Raw genomic sequence first — 21,780 nt, 5'->3', positions numbered from 1 at the left:
ACGTTGTGAACAGAGTGCCCCATGGTGGAGATGGGGTTATGGTATAGGCAGACATATGCTACAGGCAATGAACATAATTGCATTTTATCGATGTCAATTTGAATGCACAGAGATACCGTGATGAGATCCTGAGGCCCATTGTCGTGCCATTCATCCACCGCCATCACCTCATGTTTCAGCATGATAATGCACGGCCCCATGTCACAAGGATCTGTACACAATTCTTGGAAGCTGAACATGTCCCAGTTCTTCCCTGGCCTACAAACACACCAGACAGGTCACCCAATGAGCATGTTTGGGATGCTCTGGATCGACGTGTATGACAGCGTGTTCCAGTTCCTGCCAATATCCAGAAACTTCCCACAGCCATTGAAGAGGAGTGGGACAACATTCCACAGGTCACAATCAACAGCCTGATCAACTCTATGAGAAGGAGATGTGTCACGCTGCATGAGGCAAATGGTGGTCACACCAGATACTGACTGGTTTTCTGATCCACACCCCTACTTTTTTTCTCTCTATCTTTTTGGTACAGCATCTGCATATCTGAATTGCCAGTCATGTGAAATGCATAGATTAGGTCCAAATTCATTTTTAAAAAATTATTATTATTAACAGATTTCCTTTTATGAACTGTAAAAATCAGTAAAATATTTTTAATTGTTTGGTTTATATTTTTTGTTCAGTGTACTATAGTCATCTAGAACACAACATATGAGTCAGATGTTTTCTTGTTGGCACAATGAGGTCAGACCTAGACTAGCCTGGACCCAGATCTGGCTGGGCTCTTATCAACTACATTGCTGTCGACATAAAGTCCCTGTGGCTCAGAAGGAGGAGGGGATACGTTCTTGGAAGGGAGGGGGGCTGGAGGCTGTGCACCTGCTAGGCCATGTGACAGGTGTGAGGGGTCATGATATATGCCAGCAGCCTGTTGTCTGTGCAGAAACCCGAAAGGCCTCCTCCTCTATGAACATCAAGACTAGAGGAACGGAGAGGCCTCCTCTATGAACATCAAGACTAGAGGAACGGAGAGGCCTCCCCCCCAGACTAGAGGAACGGAGAGGCCTCCTCCTCTATGAACAGCAAGACGAGAGGCACGGAGAGGCCTCCCTAGACTAGAGGCACGGAGAGGCCTCCCTAGACTAGAGGCACGGAGAGGCCTCCCTAGACTAGAGGAACGGAGAGGCCTCCCCAGACTAGAGGAACGGAGAGGCCTCCCCAGACTAGAGGAACGGAGAGGCCTCCCCTAGACTAGAGGCACGGAGAGGCCTCCCCCTAGACTAGAGGAACGGAGAGGCCTCCCTAGACTAGAGGCACGGAGAGGCCTCCCTAGACTAGAGGCACGGAGAGGCCTCCCTAGACTAGAGGCACGGAGAGGCCTCCCTAGACTAGAGGCACGGAGAGGCCTCCCTAGACTAGAGGCACGGAGAGGCCTCCTCCTCTATGAACAGCTAGACTAGAGGAACGGAGGGGCCTCCTCCATGTTGGTCCAGTCCCACACAGACTCTGCCTATCCTCCCCTCTTTCAGTATGTACAGGCCAGGATACAAGTGTGTGTGTGTGTTTTCTCCTTCCTCATTTGGCAGTGAGCCTGTACTATAGATCATCTATTAATAGTTCTCCTGTAGGTCACACCATGTGACCAGCTCTAGTTCTACTGTAGGTCACACCATATGACCAGCTCTAGTTCTACTGCAGGTCACACCATGTGACCAGCTCTAGTTCTACTGCAGGTCACACCATGTGACCAGCTCTAGTTCTACTGCAGGTCACACCATGTGACCAGCTCTAGTTCTACTGCAGGTCACACCATGTGACCAGCTCTAGTTCTACTGCAGGTCACACCATGTGACCAGCTCTAGTTCTACTGCAGGTCACACCATGTGACCAGCTCTAGTTCTACTGCAGGTCACACCATGTGACCAGAGGTTCTACTGCAGGTCACACCATGTGACCAGCTCAGTTCTACTGCAGGTCACACCATGTGACCAGCGGAGTTCTACTACAGGTCACACCATGTGACCAGCTCTAGTTCTACTGCAGGTCACACCATGTGACCAGCTCGGAGAGGCCTCCCCTGCAGGTCACACCATGTGACCAGCTCCAGTTCTCCTGCAGGTCACCATGTGACCAGCTCCAGTTCTCCTGCAGGTCACACCATGTGACCAGCTCTAGTTCTCCTGCAGGTCACACCATGTGACCAGCTCAGTTCTACTGCAGGTCACACCATGTGACCAGCTAGAGTTCTACTGCAGGTCACACCATGTGACCAGCTCTAGTTCTACTGCAGGTCCACCATGTGACCAGCTCTAGTTCTACTGCAGGTCACACCATGTGACCAGCTCTAGTTCTACTGCAGGTCACACCATGTGACCAGCGGAGAGGCCTCTAGTTCTACTGCAGGTCAGGCCACCATGTGACCAGCTCTAGTTCTACTGCAGGTCACACCATGTGACCAGCTCTAGAGGCACTGCAGGTCACACCATGTGACCAGCTCTAGTTCTACTGCAGGTCACACCATGTGACCAGCTCCCTACTGCAGGTCACACCATGTGACCAGCTCGGAGAGGTTCTCCTCTAGGTCACACCATGTGACCAGCTCGGAGTTCTCCTGTAGGTCACACCATGTGACCAGCTCTGCCTATCCTCCTGTATGTCACACCATGTGACCAGCTCTAGTTCTACTGTAGGTCACACCATATGACCAGCTCTGAGTTCTATAGGTCACACCATGTGACCAGCTCTAGTTCGACTGCAGGTCACACCATGTGACCAGCTCTAGTTCGACTGCAGGTCACACCATGTGACCAGCTCTAGTTCTACTGCAGGTCACACCATGTGACCAGCTCTAGTTCTACTGCAGGTCACACCATGTGACCAGCTCTAGTTCTACTGCAGGTCACACCATGTGACCAGCTCTAGTTCTACTGCAGGTCACATCAAACAGCAATCACTAACTCAGAGAGGCTGCTGTCAACCAATCACAGGCCACTTTAACAATGTTGACATTTCTGACACTACTCATATATGTATATACTGCATCTACTGCACCTAGACTATGCCGCTCGGCCATCGCTCATCCACATATTTACATGTACATATTCTCATTCACCCCTTTTAGATGTGTGTGTATTAGGTATTTGTTGGGGAACTTGTTAGATATTACTGCACTGTCGGGAACTAGAAGCACAAGCATTTCGCAACACTCGCATTAACATCTGCTAACCATGTGTATGTGACCAATAAAATTTGATGACATCTATACAAGCATTATGCTCCGATTCTTACCTCAATATTGTGTGACATACAGTTGAAGTCGGAAGTTTACATAGACCTAGGTTGGAGTCATTTAAACTCGTTTTTCAACCACTCCACAAATTTCTTGTTAACAAACTATAGTTTTGGAAAGTCAGTTAGGACATCTACTTTGTACATGACAAGTAATTTTTCCAACAATTGTTTACAGGCAGATAAGTGAAATTACCATTCACTGCATCACAATTATAGTGGGTCAGAAGTTTACATAAACTAAGTTGACTGTGCCTTGAAAAAGCTTGTAAAATTCCAGAAAATGATGTCAATGGCTTTAGAAGCTTCTGATAGGCATCATTTGAGTCAATTGGAGGTGTACCTGTGGATGTATTTCAAGGCCAACCTTCAAACTCAGTGCCTCTTTGCTTGACATCATGGGAAAATCAAAAGAAATCAGCCAAGACCACAGAAAAAAATTGTAGACCACAAGTCTGGTTCATCCTTGGGAGCAATTTCCAAATGCCTGAAGGTACCAAGTTCATCTGTACAAACAATAGTACGCAAGTATAAACACCATGGGACCACGCAGCCGTCATACCACACAGGAAGGAGATGCGTTCTGTCTCCTAGAGATGAACGTACTTTGGTGCGAAAAGTGCAAATCAATCCCAGAACAACAGCAAAGGACCTTGTGAAGATGCTGGAGGAAACCGGTACAAAAGTATCTATACCCACAGTAAAACAAGTCCTATATCGACATAACCTGAAAGGCCACTCAGCAAGGAAGAAGCCACTGCTCCAAAACCGCCATAAAAAAGCAAGACTATGGTTTGCAACTGCACATGGGGACAAAGATGGTACTTTTTGGAGAAATGTCCTCTGGTCTGATGAAACGAAAATAGAACCGTTTTGCCATAAAGACCATCGTTATGTTTGGAGGAAAAAGGGGGAGGTTTGCAAGCCGAAGAACACCATCCCAACCGTGAAGCACGGGGGTGGCAGCATCATGTTGTGGGGGTGCTTTGCTGCAGGAGGAACTGTTGCACTTCACAAAATAGATGGCATCATGAGGAAGGAAAATTATGTGGATATATTGAAGCAACATCTAAAGACATCTGTCAGGAAGTTAAAGCTTGGTCTCAAATGGGTCTTCCAAATGGACAATGACCCCAAGCATACTTCCAAAGTTGTGGCAAAATGTCTTAAGGACAACAAAGTCAAGGTATTGGAGTGGCCATCACAAAGCCCTGACCTCAATCCTATAGGAACCTGACTCAGTTACACCAGCTCAGTCAGGAGGAATGGGCCAAAATTCACCCAACTTATTGTAGGAAGCTTGTGGAAGGCTACCCGAAACATTGGACTCAAGTTAAACAATTTAAAGGCAATGCTACTAAATACTAATTGAGTGTATGTAAACTTCTGACCCACTGAGAAAGTGATGAAAGAAATAAAAGCTGAAATAAATCAATCATTCTCTATTATTATTCAGACATTTCCCATTCTTAAAATAAAGTCATGATCCTAACTGACCTAAAACAGGGAATTTTTACTAGGATTAAATGTCAGGAATTGTGAAGAAAAAAAAGTTTAAATGTATGTAAACTTCCAACTTCAACTGTATGTCCTATGTGGGGTTGCAATATTCTGTTAATTTCCCCCAAATTCCCTGGTTTTCCAGAAATCCCAGTTGGAGCACTCCGGAATTCCTGTTTATTCCCGCCATGATTCCGGGAATCTTCCAAGTAGGATTTCTGAAAACCCTTTTGGGAGTTTTAGTACTATGTATCTAATCTGTGTACTTACGGGCTTCAAACTCGCTGAGAAGTAACAGCCTCTCTGACTGTGTCCGTTCCGTTGTGACTTTCTGGTGAAGACACAGACAAAGCACAACACATTTAGGGGGAAATGATCCACACACACCCATCCACCAACCCACCCGTCAACCAACCCACACACAGACCCATCCACCAACCCACCCATCCACACACACCCATCCACCAACCCATCCATCCACACACACCAACCCACCCACCCACCCACCCACAGACCCCACCCACCCACAGACCCCACCCACCCACAGACCCCACCCACCAACAGACCCCACCCACCAACAGACCCCACCCACCAACAGACCCCACCCACCAACAGACCCCACCCACCAACAGACCCCACCCACCAACAGACCCCACCCACCAACAGACCCCACCCACCTGTTTCATGATGATCCTGGCCACCAGTCTGACGGTCTCTGACGGACACCAGTTCTCCCCATAGGAACACATGGCTGTACACTCCAACTTGTGCATCGGCCAGTCTCCCTTCTACATGTGTGTGTAAAGAAGGCAGACAGAACATATTAGAGACGTGCTTTACTCAAGGACACAGAACACAAGTCTGCAGGCAAGCCATCTGATGTGTGCCCCACTTGCCTTGGCAAACAAACTACTATCTATTCAAAACAGTTTCTGACAGAGAGTCAGAGGCATGAAAGATCGTCATGGCAACCACCAGAACTATGTGTCTGATTCACCTATTCCTAAATGCTGTAATTATTATTATTTTAGCAGAAGTTGTTATCCAGACTTCTTCAGTATATATGGCCTATTCTGGAATCAAATCCACAACCCCTACCCTACACCTGTTCCTGGAGAGTTACCATCCTGTAGGTTTACACCAGGACACTCCAACCCTGTTCCTGGAGAGATAACCTCCTGTAGGTTTACACTCCAACCCTAGTTGTAACTAACCTGGTTCAACCAGCTTATTATTACGATCAGGTGCACTAGATTAAGGTTGGAATGAAAACCTACATGAGGGTATCTCTCGAGGAACAGGGTTGGAGAGGCCTGGTTTAAACCTACAGGAGGGTATCTCTCCAGGAACAGGGTTGGAGAGGCCTGGTTTAAACCTACAGGAGGGTATCTCTCCAGGAACAGGGTTGGAGAGGCCTGGTTTAAACCTACAGGAGGGTATCTCTCCAGGAACAGGGTTGGAGAGGCCTGGTTTAAACCTACAGGAGGGTATCTCTCCAGGAACAGGGTTGGAGAGGCCTGGTTTAAACCTACAGGAGGGTCTCTCTCCAGGAACAGGGTTGGAGAGGCCTGGTTTAAACCTACAGGAGGGTAGCTCCCCAGGAACAGGGTTGGAGAGCGGTGGGTCAGGTTTCCCAAAAGCATCTTAAGGCCAAGTTCATCGTTAAAACCTTCGTAGCAGCATTGCTAAAAATGTCAGAGCTGTTTCCCCCGAAGCCATCATTATTAAAATGTAGCACTTGAAAACCCTGGTAACCCAACGCCTGCCTCAGACCACTGGTAACCCAACGCCTGCCTCAGACCACTGGTAACCCAACGCCTGCCTCAGACCACTGGTAACCCAACGCCTGCCTCAGACCACTGGTAACCCAACGCCTGCCTCAGAGAGAGGCAACAACCGACATACAAGTCAATATACATCTAGTACATTATTCATTTCCTCTGAAAGTGGCACTGTGATTGTGTAAAAGTGGTGGAAGTCAATGAGGATCGTAAGATGGCAAGTCTAATTTACAAACCCACTATCAATTACTATCCCCTAATTGCTAATTGGTAGCCTATTTCATGTCTATTCCTGGTTGGAGATCTCTATAGTTTCAGGGTTGTGAAAGCCTGTGTTGACACAGTCCTCTCCCATTCAATCTCTTTATGAAGAAGATCATATCATTTGCAGAAGTCCTGTGAATGTATCTCTCAGAAGCCCATTCATATTGATCTGCAGAGCCTCTCACCTCAATAGCTGTGTTGTATCCGGTCTTGATATCGCATCTTTTAACTGCCTCATTTTCAACTTAGTCTAGTAAATAAAACAATTTAATTAATTATTTGTGGCCTTGAAGTCATTTGGGTTTTTGCAGCTCCAGAGCTAACGACTATTCAGAATGAAAACATAGTAATTGACAGTTGATTATACTAATTGTTGATACAGTAGTGACTCATGATCATTACAGGTGCACCTTGTGCTGGGACAATAAAAGGCATTGGAACTGGGTTGCCTAGCCCTGTCTTTCAGAGGAAGGCCCAGAGCTGTTGAACGTAGCTCTATTTTCAGAGGAAGGCCCAGTGCTGTTGAACGTAGCTCTATTTTCAGAGGAAGGCCCAGCGCTGTTGAACGTAGCTCTATTTCAGAGGAAGGCCCAGAGCTGTTGAACGTAGCTCTATTTTCAGAGGAAGGCCCAGCGCTGTTGAACGTAGCTCTATTTTCAGAGGAAGGCCCAGTGCTGTTGAACGTAGCTCTATTTTCAGAGGAAGGCCCAGCGCTGTTGAACGTAGCTCTATTTTCAGAGGAAGGCCCAATGCTGTTCAACGTAGCTCTATTTTCAGAGGAAGGCCCAGTGCTGTTGAACGTAGCTCTATTTTCAGAGGAAGGCCCAGTGCTGTTCAACGTAGCTCTATTTTCAGAGGAAGGCCCAGTGCTGTTCAACGTAGCTCTATTTTCAGAGGAAGGCCCAGTGCTGTTCAACGTAGCTCTATTTTCAGAGGAAGGCCCAGTGCTGTTCAACGTAGCTTAGTAGTTGTGTTACACTGGTTGTGTGGGTTCACTATGACCTTTCCTTAGGGGGATCCATTTCTCTGGAACACACACACACACACACACACACACACACACACACCTTCCCTGGGGACTCATTTATAAACGTTGTGTACTTTAAAAATATATACTCCAAAACACGCATGCGCCAGTTCAGGGAAAAAGTTGGCATTTATCAAAAGTGATATTGACGAGAGCAATTGTGTTTAGCTCTATGGTCTTTAGACCGTACGCAGGCAGTAGTCTAATGTTTAGTGAAAATGATCACATGCTTATTCATTACAACAACAAAACAACAAAAACAGGTAAATAAGATGCGATCCTTCGCCACTAGTGAGCTATTTTCTAGCATTTTTTTTATGCACTCTAAAATAGTTTGAAATAAGCCAAAGGAATCCATTTCATTTTCCACGATCATTGTGGAATAAATGTCTCCTCTTTTTCTGACTGTGATGGTTTCATAGTCACGAAGTAGCCTAAAGGCCCGACAATGTCCCAGCTTCTCATTGAATTCAAACCCACTTTACGGTAGAAAAATTGACTTCCAAGTATTTTTCTCTCTATTCGATCCGGAGAGCAGTTTTTTTTTTTTTTTAAACGGAAGAACAGAAGTTTTTGTTTTTGTAGACGTCTGAATAATGTCTCAATGAAATATTGTTTACGTTCGAAAACATAGGCTATTTTTATAACCATTGCAGAATGTACGTTGTATTTCATATTCTTATTCCTTGTGTGTTTTTAGTAAAACATCACCATTGATTATTGTGTTAGGTTTTGAGGTTGCATAAAAGGCATTTCACTGTGCATGTGACATTAAAACTGAAACTATTAAAAACTCCTCATCACCTTTTCTGGCTGTTGGTTGATATATCAGAAGAAGCTGTAGCCTACAACAAATGACCATCTCTCATTTCATTGGCCCTATTAGGGAGGCTGTTATTTAGAGTATTTTGCTCTGTGCAACCGATAGAGAGCGCGGCTTATAATAGACAGTACCTTTTTAACAGATGAACAGACAGTCGTATCTTTTGCTTTGAAGTGTGTAGGCTACCACTGTAAGCAGGCCTACTGTAAGCATAATTACAAAGCAAAAACAGGTTGACATTTTGCTAATTTATTAAAAATAAAAAAATATCACATTTACATAAGTATTCAGACCCTTTACTCAGTGGGTATGATGCTACAAGCTTGACACACCTGTATTTGGGGAGTTTCTCCCATTCTTATTGCTGCCGCCACCACGCTTCACCGTCGGGATGGTGTTGGTGTTTTCCTCCAGACGTGACGCTTGGTTCTTGGTTCAATCAGACCAGAGAATCTTGTTTCTCATGGTCTGAGAGTCTTCAGATGCATTTTGGCAAACTCCAAGCGGGCTGTTATGTGCCTTTTACTGAGGCGTGGCTTCTGCCTGGCCACTCTGCCTTAAAGGCATGATTGGTGGAGAGTTGCAGGGATGGGAGATCATTCCAGAAGGACAACCATCTCAAAAGAGGAACTCTAGAGGTCTGTCAGGGTGACCATCTGGTTCCTGGTCACCTCCAAGACCAAGGCCCTTCTCCCCCGGTTACTCAGTTTGGCTGGGCGGCCAGCTCTAGGAATACTTTTGGTGGATCCAAACTACTTTAATTTTAAAAAATAGAGGCCACTGTGTTCTTAGGGACCTTCAATGCTGCAGAAATGTTTTGGTACCCTTCCTCAGATCTGTGCCTCGACACAATCCTGTCTCTGAGCTCTACAGACAATTCCTTCGACCTCATGGCTTGGTTTTTGCTCTGACATGCACTGTCAACTGTGAGACCTGGTGTGTGCCTTCCCAAATCATGTCTATATCAATTGAATTTACCATAGATGGACTCCAATCAAGTTCTAGAGACATCTCAAGGATGATCAATGGAAACAGGATGCACCTGAGCTCAATTTCAAGTCTCATAGCAAAGGGTCTGAAATACTTATGTAAATAAGGTATGGGGTAAAAAAATATGGGGCATTGTGGGTAGATTACTGAGGAAAAAAATCAAATGTAATCCATTTTAGAATAAGACTAACATAAAATGTGGAAAACATCAAGAGGTCTGAATACTTTCCTAAGGCACTCTATATGTGTGACTCGTTTAAGGAAACTAAGCTGTCACACGTCACTACTTCACAGGAGAGGCACAGTTGAACATAAACAAATGTGTTATCAAAATTAGTTTATTTTTGGCAGAAATGCCTTCTGTAACATATGAACTTTCATGTGCCTTAATAAACTTGTATTCCATCTGTAAATATGAATAAAATGATTAAATTACGAGCCTAGTTGGTTTAGCCACTGAAAAAGTCAGGAACCTTCGCTTGCCATGATTGGCTGAGATAATGAGTGGGCTGGACATGCTGGGAGAGGAGTTTGGATTGGTCTGCCGTGTAGCATACTCTGTCTAACGTGAGCTCTTCCGTATGTGTTGATAGGTTGCGGTAGACCGGACTTTTTTGAAGATATATAACATTAGCCATCAAGAACTATAAAAGTTTTTTCTACTTTTCTCAACAACATTGATGCCCTGAATTTAGCGGGCTCTTATCGCCTACCCAAAAGACTCCACTTCCGACGGATTACTACATGACCCATCAAATTAGCCTGGTGTGTCTGGCAGTGATTACGGCCATCTATTGTTTTTCCATGAACATGTGTACATGTCTAGACCATAGTGACCCATCCACTTAGTTAGATGTGGCTGAGGGGGTGATTATAGCATGCTCTTCACATGACCCATCAACGTAGACAGGGTAGCCTAGTGGTTATGGTGTAGAGGCGGCAGGGTAGCCTAGTGGTTAGAGTGTAGAGGCGGCAACGTACACAAGTGTGTTGGTTAAGCGTCATCTAATAATTATGAAATATTTGTTATCTGTAGACTTTGTTTTTGACATTGCTACCCATGTATCGTCTGCAGGTGACAAGTGAACTTAGATTCGATATAGTATGCGTTTACCACATGTGAACCCTTAAAGAGATGGGTGGGGCTCAGGCTTAAGAGGGTGTGAACGAAGCTGAAAGAAAGGGTGTAGACAGAAGAGGTCTACACCCCCAAAAAACAATTCAGGGGCAATTTCTCTCAAAAAGTGAGGTTAGAAGTTTATGAACTTTCAAAGCAGAATTATTTTCCTGTTGTTCCTCAACTACAGTGTATGATATACCATTATCTAGCTCTAAATCTTTACTTTTATCCAATGTAAAAATCACAAATTGAAAATGTTGCTACATAAGACCGAATCAAAGCGGTTGGTCACAAATGTGGAAAAAGTCAAAGGGGTCTGAATACTTTCCCGAATGCCCTGTAGATGTGTCTGTGTACAGAATAAGTTAAAAGGAAAAACAAAAATAAATGGAGGAACTTACTCTGGAACGATCGAGTAGAATATATTATTTAAAAAAATAAGGCAAATTATATTGACTTTTTCTTCTTTTTTTTTTTAAATACAAAAAAATATTTTGGAATCTTCAACATAGAATTGCTACCTGAAATAATCTACAGAAACTTGTTACAAATGACGGAATATTCCATGATTCACCAAAATGGTATTTCAGAAGAGGAAGCAAAATACAAGTTAATCAGATTACAACCTCTCACTTTCAGTTAATTGAATACGGAACCTTTTTTTCTGTTTTTTTTTATATCACCCTTTCTAAAAAACAAGCCGTACAAAGCTGGTTGCAATTCCAGTTTCCTCCAGAAAAGACTGAACAAATATTTAGTTTTATTTAATTCAAATATTAATGTTAAAAAATTATTTTTTATAATAATTTATAAAAATTTATCATTTATTATTTATAAATAAAATAATTTAAATATATATATATTTTTTTTTGTAATAAAATTGTTTTAAATGAATTATCTTTGTGAATGATATTATGAATAGGAAAGGTGGAGTAGTAACGTGGCATTAAAAATAATGTGAAAATGTCTGCTCTATCCAAAATTACATCTGATTGCAGCATTAACATGGAGGAGACATGCGGAAGGGGAGAAGGTAAGGAACGTGTTTGTCTGACCTTTATTACAGATCAAAATTGGCACACAAAAAAAAAAATCTAAGTTTTACTTGAGGACCAAAACGCTGACAGTGGCGCCATACAGGTTGAAAAATAGTTGGGAAGAGATTTGATGTGCCGATTCCGTGGCACATGGTTTATAAACTGACACACAAATCTTGATTAAAAAAAAGTGAGTTTCTCTATTTAAATACAAAACTTCTTACCACAAACAGAATGCTTGTATACGGGAGAATACAACCATCTCAGCAGATTTGGGGAAAAACAGAATCATTAGACCACTTATTTTGGTATTGTCCCTTCGTAGCTCGTTTCTGGTCACAGGTTTAGGAATGGCTGAAAAATCACAACATTTATCTCAAATAAACCACTGTTGGGAGATTTGAAAAGCCATAGTCAAAAACAACAATATAATAATACTTTTAAGTAAAAATATTTATCCTTATCTTACAATCTGTAGATATGCGAATAGAAAAAGGTTAATAAATACAAATATACAGCACATGGAAAACACAAGATGGCGGTTTCCTGTTCCTGTTTTATGGACAGAGTAGCTAAGGTGTGGGATTAAAACCTCCTGTTCTATAATAGTTAGTACTTATACATGCTACAGTGTGTTTTCAGTCCTGTCTAACCAGATACAATGTATATCAAATGACTTTATTCTTGCTATGTAAGGACTGTGGAAAAACTAAATGCGTGTAGACTAATAAAATAAAAAGCTTAAAACTGAGATCGTGGACCAAAGTTTAACACTTTTTTTTTTTTTAAATGTCTAAAATATGCTAAATGCTAAGGTTTGCTAATTTTGTAGCCAGTTAGCTATCTAGTTAAGTACTTAGCTTCTTGCTAAATCAAGCGTCGCTTGGTAACAGCAGAGAATCCCCTCCTGGACCAAGAGCCTTGCCGTCTAATATTGGTTTGTTTTTTTGGCAGCAAACTGTGAGTAGCCTTTTTTTGTTACTTGTATAACTTTATGATCTGGGAAGTCCTCCTGCAAATATTTTAGGTCAGAGACTGTATAAAAATGGATCATAATGCGCTAGCATTAGCATTTGCTATGGGATTTGACATGTACTTGTTAGCGTTGCTAACATTCGGTTCTCAGAGGATCAGTGTGGTTTGAAAATAACACCCTTTGTCTTCAGTGCCTGAATTACCGAATATCCTGGGGATGTTACAAGGTCAACATTACAGTTTTCACACACTGTCATATAGTATACATAGTAACCACAAACACACTATACCTGGCAGTCAATCTCACAGTAGTAAGCTTGTTTACACTTTCCACATTTGGAGAGGCCTTCCTTCCTGCAGAGAGAGAGAGAGAGAGAGAGAGAGAGAGAGAGAGAGAGAGAGAGAGAGAGAGGAGAGAGAGAGAGAGGAGAGAGAGAGAGAGAGAGAGAGAGAGAGAGAGAGAGAGAGAGAGAGAGAGAGAGAGAGAGGAGAGGAGAGAGAGAGAGAGAGGAATGGGGAGAGAGAGAGAGAGAGAGAGAGAGAGAGAGAGAGAATGAGAGAATGTGAAATTTTGTTGTTGAAAGTTGATATGAGCGAGACATCAAGGATAGAAATATTACCTACACACCAAGCTCTCGCTGTCTCAAACACACACACTCGTGTGTGGGTTCACATCCATCTCTCTTAAGGGCAGATGGTGCAAAGAAAGGTCACTTTTCTCTATATATATATATATATATATATAAATATATAAATAGTCCTGGGCATGTCTCCAGAAACAAGTGAGGCTGTGGTGTGTGGGTCCATGTGTGTAGGCTACATATAAAAAGGCCTGTCCTAGAGAGTCAGGAATGCCACTACTAAAGTAGTTCCGGTCTCTCAGCCTCACGGTGTGTCACAAACTAAAGCAGGTTCCGCTCCGGTCTCTCAGCCTCACGGTGTGTCACAAACTAAAGCAGGTTCCGCTCCGCTCTCTCAGAAGCAGGTTCCGCTCCGCTCTCTCAGCCTCACGGTGTGTCACAACAAACTAAAACAGGTTCCGCTCCGCTCTCTCAGCCTCACAAACTAAAGCAGGTTCCGCTCCACTCTCTCAGCCTCACGGTGTGTCACAAACTAAAACAGGTTACGCTCCACTCTCCGTCTCAGCCTGTAGCCTTCAGACCAAACAAGACCAGGGCTGGGTCAATATAATTCCAATAAATTTAGAAACTAAACCAAATTCCAAATCTTCCTCGTTGAGAAGCATTGAAGAGAATTGGGATTGCAGGGTACTTTCAGGGTACAACAAGTGTATGGTTAAAATTGGCAGAAACCACACACACATTTCTTTCCACAGGGCGGTGTGGTGAGACAGGGATGCAGCTTAAGCCCCACCCTCTTCAACATATATATCAACAAATTGGCGCGGGCACTAGAACAGTCTGCAGCACCCAGCCTCACCCTACTAGAATCCGAAGTCAAATGTCTGCTGTTTGCTGATGATCTGGTGCTTCTGTCACCAACCAAGGAGGGCCCACAGCAGCACCTAGACCTTCTGCACATATTCTGTCAGACCTGGGCCCTGACAGTAAATCTCAGTAAGACAAACATAACGGTTTTCCTAAAAGGTCCAGTTGCCAAGACCACAAATACAAATTCCATCTAGAAACCGTTGCCCAAGAGCACACAAAAAACTATACATACCTCGGCCTAAACATCAGCGCCACAGGTAACTATACATACCTCGGCCTAAACATCAACACCACAGGTAACTGTACATACCTCAGCCTAAACATCAGCGCCTCAGGTAACTTCCACAAAGCTTTGAATGAGCTGAGAGACAAGGCAAGAAGGGCCTTCTATGCCATCAAAAGGAACATAAATTTCAACATACCAATTAGGATCTGGCAAAAAACAATGCTTGAATCTGTTATTGAACCCATTGCCCTTTATGGTTGTGAGGTCTGTGGTCCGCTCACCAACCAAGAATTCACAAAATGACAAACACCCAATTGAGACTCTGCAATGCCGAATTATACTCAAATAACGCATGATACCCACTAATTATCAAAATCCAGAAAAGAGCCGTTAAATTCTACAACCACCTAAAAAGAAGCAATTCCCAAACCTTCCATAACAAAGCCATCACCTACAGAGAGATGAACCTGGAGAAGAGTCCCCTAAGCAAGCTGGTCCTGGGGCTCTGTTCCAAAACACAAACACACCCCCAGGACAGCAACACAATTAACCCAACCAAATCATGAGAAAACTAAAAGATAAATTACTTGACACATTGGAAGAAATTTACAAAAAAAAAAAAACAGAGCAAACTAGAATGCTATTTGGCCCTAAAAAGAGTACACAGTGGCAGAATACCTGACCGCAGTGACTGAGCCAAAATTAAGGAAAGCTTTGACTATGTACAGACTCAAATCTATGTATAGGCGAATTCAACAGGTGTAGGTAGACCTTAACTCTATTTGTAGAACATCACTTTTGGTTAAGAAACATTTACCAAATAAACTAACGTAAAAAAAATATACAAATGAACACAATAAAATAAGAATAACGAGGTTATGGGTACCAGTACCGAGTCAGTGTGTGGGGGTACAGATTAGTTGAGGTCATTTGTACATGTAGTAGGTGTGAAGTGACTATGCATAGATATTAAACAGCGAGCAGCAGCAGTGTACAAAACAAATGGAGGGGGGGGCGGGGTCAGTGCAAATAGTCCAGTGGCCATTTGAATAAATTGTTCAGGAGTCTTATGACTTGGGGGTAGAAGCTGTTAAGGAGCCTTTTGGTCCTAGACCTGGTGCTCCGGTACCGCTTACCGTGCAGCAGTAGCAGAGAAAACAGTCTACGACTTGGGTGACTGGAGTCTCTACCAATTTTATGGGCTTTCCTCTGACACCGCCTATTATATAGGTCCTGGATGACAGGAAGCTTGGCCCCAGTGATGTATTGGGCCGTACGCACTACCCTCTGTTGCGCCTTACGGTCAGATGCCGAGCAGTTGCCATACCAGGCGGTGATGCAACAGGTCAGGATGCTCTTGATGGTGCAGCTGTAGAACTTACTGAGGATCTAGGGACCCATGTCAAATCTTTTCAGTCTCCTGAGGGGGAGAAGGTGTTGTCATGCCTTCTTAAGGACCATCTTGATGTGTTTGGACCGTGTCCTTGATGTGGACACCAAGGAACTTGAAACTCTCGACTCACTCCACTACAGCCCCATTCGATGTTAATGGGGGCCTGTTCGGCCCGCCTTTTCCTGTAGTCCACGATCACCTCCTTTGTCTTGCTCACATTGAGAGAGAGGTTGTTGTCCTGGCAACACACTCTGACCTCCTCCCTATAGGCTGTCTCATCGTTGACACAACAGTGGTAGGCCTGATCACCGACGTCAGCAAACTTAATGATGGTGTTGGAGTCATGCTTGGCCACGCAGTCGCAGTCGTGGGTGAACAGGGAATACAGGAGGGGACTAAGTGCACACCCCTGAGGGGCCCCCGTGTTAAGGATCAACGTGGCAGACGTGTTGTTGCCTACTCTTACCACCTGGGGGCGGCCCGTCAGGAAGTCCAGGATCCAGTTGCAGAGGCAGGGGTTTAGTCCCAGGGTCCTTAGCTTAGTAATGAGCTTCGTGGGCACTATGGAGTTGAACGCTGAGCTGTAGTCAATGAACAGCATTCTCACATAGGTGCTCCTTTTGTCCAGGTGGGAATGGGCAGTGTGGAGTGAGATTGCATCAACTATGGATCTTTTGGGGCGGTACGCGAATTGGAGTGGGTCTAGGGTATCCTGGAGGATGCTGTTGATGTGAGCCGTGACCAGCCTTTCAAATCACTTCATGGCTACTGACCTCAGTGCTACGGGGCGGTAATCATTTAGGCTGGTTACCTTCGCTTCCTTGGGCATAGGGACTATGGTGGTCTGCTTGAAACATGTTGGTATTACAGACTCTGTCAGGGAGAGGTTGAAAAGGTCAGTAAAGACACTTGCCAGTTGGTCCGCTCATGCTTTGAGTACACGTCCTGGTAATCCATCCAGCCCTGCAGCTTTGTGAAAGATGACCTGTTAAAAGGTCTTGCTCACATCGGCTTCCGAGAGTTTTATCACACAGCTAGTGCTTTCATGCATGGTTCAGTGTTGCTTGTAAGGTTGCACATTTTGGGGAATATTCAGAGGTGGAACCTTTCCGTGGGAATTAACGGGAATATATGGTAATTAATATTAATACCATTTAAATGTAGATGTTTATTGCATTGAATATATTTACCATATAATATGGAGACAGAAACATAAACCTTTTACCTTATCATAAGTACACATAATTGCAAATGATTAAATCAAAACCAAAAGACTTTTCTTAAAACAATTTATTTACAAATTGAACTTTAAATTGACTTATGGGATGATTTCACTGAACAACAAAAGGAAATATTGAATGATCGCATCTCCAAAAATAACGCCACGTTGCACCAGGAGTTTCCAGGAGTTGGCGGACGCTTTAGTCTAGACCTCATGTGGCTGGAGAGTGTCAGCAGTTCCTGCAAGAGGAAGGCATTGATGCTATGGACTGGCCCGCCCGTTCCCCAGACCTGAATCCAATTCAGTACATCTGGGACATCATGTCTCGCTCCATCCACAAACGCCACGTTGCACCACAGACTTTCCAGGAGTTGGCGGATGCTTTAGTCCAGCTCTGGGAGGAGATCCCTCAGGAGACCATACGCCACCTCATCAGGAGCATGCCCAGGCGTTGTAGGGAGGTCATACAGGCACGTGGAGGCCACACACACTACTGAGCCTCATTTTGACTTGTTTTAAGGACATTACATCAAAGTTGGATCAGCCTGTAGTGTGGTTATCCACTTTAATTTTGAGTGCGACTCCAAATCCAGACCTCCATGGGTTGATGAATTTGATTTCCATTGATAATTTGTGTGATTTTGTTGTCAGCACATTCAACTATGTAAAGAAAAAAGTATTTAATAAGAATATTTCATTCATTCAGATCTAGGATGTGTTTGTTTTAGTGTTCCCTTTATTTTTTTGAGCAGTGTATATTCACCCCACCTAGTATTGTAATCAAAACTTACCAGAAAGCATGTTGTCCTTGGCTCAGACAGTGTAGCAGTGTGGGCTCAATAGCATCTCAGTAGTGTGCAAGATCTTGAGAATCAGCTTTACATGTGATGGAAGAATGCACTGTGCATGCAGAGGGTTGCAATTCCATTGAATTGGGGATAGTTTAACCCCGTTCCGCCAGCGGAACCCTTCGCCAACAGCCAATGAAATTGCAAATACTAAACATAAATCTCATAAATCATATTTCTCAAACATACAAGTATTAGGCACCATTTTAAAGATACAATTCTCATTAATCCAGCAACAGTGTCCGATTTTAAAAATGCTTTACAGCGAAAGCTCCACAAACGATTATGTTAGATCACCACCAAGCCACAGAATAAAACACAGCCATTTTTCCAGCCAAAGAGAGGAGTCACAAAAAGTACAAAGACATAAGATGAATCACTAACCTTTGATGATCTTCATCAGATGACACTCATAGGACTTCATTTTACACAATACATGTATGTTTTGTTCGGTAAAGTGCATGTTTATATTAAAAAAATCTAATTTTACATTGGCGCGTTACGTTCAGTAGTTCTAAAACATGCGATGATTTAGCTTAGAGCCCCACCAAATTACAGAAATACTCATAAAAAACATTGATAAAGATATGACTATTATAATTAGAGAGATACTTCTTCTTAATTAATGCAACCGCTGTGTCAGATTTCAAAAAAAACTTTACGGAAAAAGCAAACCATGCAATAATCTGAGAACAGCGTTCAGACAACAAAGAGGCCAAAGCGATATCCGCCATATTGGGTAGTCAACAATAGCATTAGAAATATTCACTTACCTTTGATGATCTTCATCAGAATGCACTCCCAGGAATCCCAGGTCCACAATAAATGCTTGATTTGTTCGATAATGTGCATCATTTATGTCCAAATAAACCCTTTTGTTAGGGCGTTTAGTAAGCAAATCCAAACGTGCGTGCAGGTCCAGCAGAACGTCGGACGAAAAGTTCAAAAAGTTATATAACAGTCCTTAGAAACCTGTCAAACTAATTATAGAATCAATCTTTAGGATTTTAACATAAATGTTCAAAAATGTTCCAACCAGAGAATTCCTATGTCTGTAGAGAAGCAATGGAACGAAAGCTCACTCTCTCGTGACCGCACATCATGAGACCAAGGCACTCTGCCAGACCACTGACTCAAACAGGTCTCATGAGCCCCTCCTTTATAGTAGAATCCTCAAACAAGTTTCTAAAGACTGTAGACATCTAGTGGAAGCCTTCGGAAGTAAAAAATGACCCCATAGACACAGTGTATTCGATAGGCCAAGCTTTGAAAACCTACAAGCCTCAGATTTCCCACGTCCTGGTTGGATAGTTCTCAGGTTTTCACCTGCCATATGAGTTATGTTATACTCACAGACATCATTCAAACAGTTTTAGAAACTTCAGAGTGTTTTCTATCCAATACTACTAATAATATGCATATATTAGCATCTGGGACAGAGGAGCAGGCAGTTTACTTTGGGCACCTTATTCATCCAAGCTACTCAATACTGCCCGCGTCACCAAGAATTAACCAAAATATGTCACAATGCCTAGAATTGCCTTAAGTGTATCCCACAAAAAGGTTCACTGTTATAAGTTAACTTTTTTGATGAAGGCATTTAGCTCATCTGCGTCATTGGGCAGCTCGCGTCTGGGATTCCTTTTCTAGTCCGTAAACGTTTTAGCCCTGCCACATCCGACGAGAGCCAATGTAGTCGGATTCAATCTTAATCCTGTATTGACGATTTGTCCGTTTGATGGTTCGTCTGAGGGCAGAGTGGGATTTCTTATAAGCGTCCGAATTAGTGTCCCACTCCTTGAAAGTGGCAGCTCTAGCCTTTAGCTTGATGCGGATATTGCCTGTAATCCATGGCTTCTGGTTGGGATATGTACGTACGGTTAAAGTGGGGACGACGTCATCGATGCACTTATTGATGAAGCCGATGACTGAGGTGGTGTATTCCTCAATGCCATTGGATGAATCCCGGAACCTATTCCAGTCTGTGCTGGAAAAATATTCCTGTAGCGTAGCATCCGCGTCATCTGACCACTTCCGTATTGAGCGAGTCACTAATACTTCCTGCTTTAATTTTTGCTTGTAAGCAGGAGGATATAATTATGGTCAAACGTTTTAAATAGGAGGGAGAGCTTTGTACATCTCTGTGTGTGAAGTAAAGGTGGTCTAGAGTTTTTTTCCCCCTCTGGTTACACATGTAACATGCTGGTAGAAATTAGGTCAAACGGATTTAAGTTTGCCTGCATTAAAGTCCCCGGCCACTAGGAGTGCCGCTTCTGGATGAGCATTTTCTTCTTTGCTTATGTCCTTATAGAGTTGGTTGAGTGTGGTCTTAGTGCCAGCATCGGTCTATGGTGGTAAATAGACTGCTACGAATAATATAGATAAGAACTCTCTTTGTAGATAGTGTGGTCTACAGCTTATCATAAGGTACTCTACCTCAGGCGTGCAATACCTCTAGACTTCTTTAATATTAGACAACACACCAGCTGTTATCGACAAATAGACAAACACACACCCCTACCCCTCGTCTTACCACACGTAGCTTCTCCGTTCTGCCGGAAAATCCCACCAGCTCTATATTATCCGTGTCGTCGTTCAGCCATGACTTGGTGAAACATAAGATATTACAGTTATTGATTTTATTTTCAAATGATTTCACGATAGCCAATAAGGATGGAGGTGGGGGTTTACTCTTTCGCCTACGAATTCTTATACGGGAGCCCGACCTTTGTCGCCTTCACTCTTTTCTTCCAGGAAATGACTGGGATTTGGGCCTGTTCCCGAGAAAGCAGTATATCCTTCGCGTCGGACTCGTTAAAGGAAAACTCTTCTTCCAGTCCGTGGCGAGTAATCGCTGTTCTGATGTCCAGACGTTATTTTCGGTCATAAGAGACAGTAGTAGCAACATTATGTACAAAATCAGTTACAAAAATAAGTTACAAACAACGCAAAAAAAACAAAACTAAAGAGCACAGTTGGTTAGGAGCACGTAAAACATTTGCCATCCTCTCCGGCACAGTTCTACAGTGAGCTTAGCGTTGCTATTGAGAAAGGTCACCGTAGGCAGACCTGGCTCTCAAGAGAAGACAGGCTATGTGCTCACTGCCCACAAAATGAGGTGGGAACTGAGCTGCACTTCCTAACCTCCTGCCCAAATGTATGACCATATTAGAAAGACATATTTCCCTCAGATTACACAGACCCACACATAAAATCGAAAAATAAATCCAATCCCCATATCTATTGTGTGAAATTCCACAGTGTGCCATCACAGTAGCATGATTTGTGACCTGTTGCCACAAGAAAAAGGGCAACCAGTGAAGAACAAACACCATTATAAAAATCAACCCATATGTTTAATTACTTTCCCCTTTTGTACTTTTAACCATTTGCACATCATTACAATACTGTATGACATTTGAAATATCTTTATTCTTTTGGAAATTTTGTGAGTAATGTTTGTTAATTTTTTATTGTTTACTTCACTTTTGTTTATTATCGATTTCACTTGCTTTGGCAGTGAAAACATGTTGCCCATGTCAATAAAGCCCCTTAAATTGAATTGAGAGACAGAGAGGGCGTGTGTCTGTCAGAGAGGGCGTGTGTCTGTCAGAGAGGGCGTGTGTCTGTCAGAGAGGGCGTGTGTCTGTCAGAGAGACAGAGAGGGCGTGTGTCTGTCAGAGAGACAGAAGGGCGTGTGTCTGTCAGAGAGACAGAGAGGGCGTGTGTCTGTCAGAGAGGGCGTGTGTCTGTCAGAGAGGGCGTGTGTCTGTCAGAGAGGGCGTGTGTCTGTCAGAGAGAGAAAGTTGTTTTTTAATGTCTTTCACTTTCA

At 43.4% G+C, this 21,780-nt stretch overlaps 1 protein-coding gene across 1 annotated transcript in view; it reads right to left on the bottom strand.

Moving 5' to 3' along the window:
• Positions 1 to 21,780, bottom strand: part of LOC112255834 (N-lysine methyltransferase SMYD2-A-like) — a 43,900-nt gene that overhangs the window by 18,680 nt on the left and 3,440 nt on the right. Inside the window, exons 2-4 of the mRNA XM_042325159.1 lie at positions 13,099 to 13,162; positions 5,469 to 5,579; positions 5,062 to 5,122 (exon numbers count right to left, since the gene is read on the bottom strand). Coding sequence (XP_042181093.1) covers positions 5,062 to 5,122; positions 5,469 to 5,579; positions 13,099 to 13,162 — 236 coding nt within the window. The remainder of the gene's footprint in view (positions 1 to 5,061; positions 5,123 to 5,468; positions 5,580 to 13,098; positions 13,163 to 21,780) is intronic.

The sequence above is a fragment of the Oncorhynchus tshawytscha genome, linkage group LG08, assembly GCF_018296145.1.
Source record: "Oncorhynchus tshawytscha isolate Ot180627B linkage group LG08, Otsh_v2.0, whole genome shotgun sequence".
Lineage (NCBI taxonomy): Eukaryota > Metazoa > Chordata > Actinopteri > Salmoniformes > Salmonidae > Oncorhynchus > Oncorhynchus tshawytscha.
The sequence above is the reverse complement of the archived record's forward strand: the minus strand, read 5'-3'. Positions and strand labels throughout refer to the sequence as shown.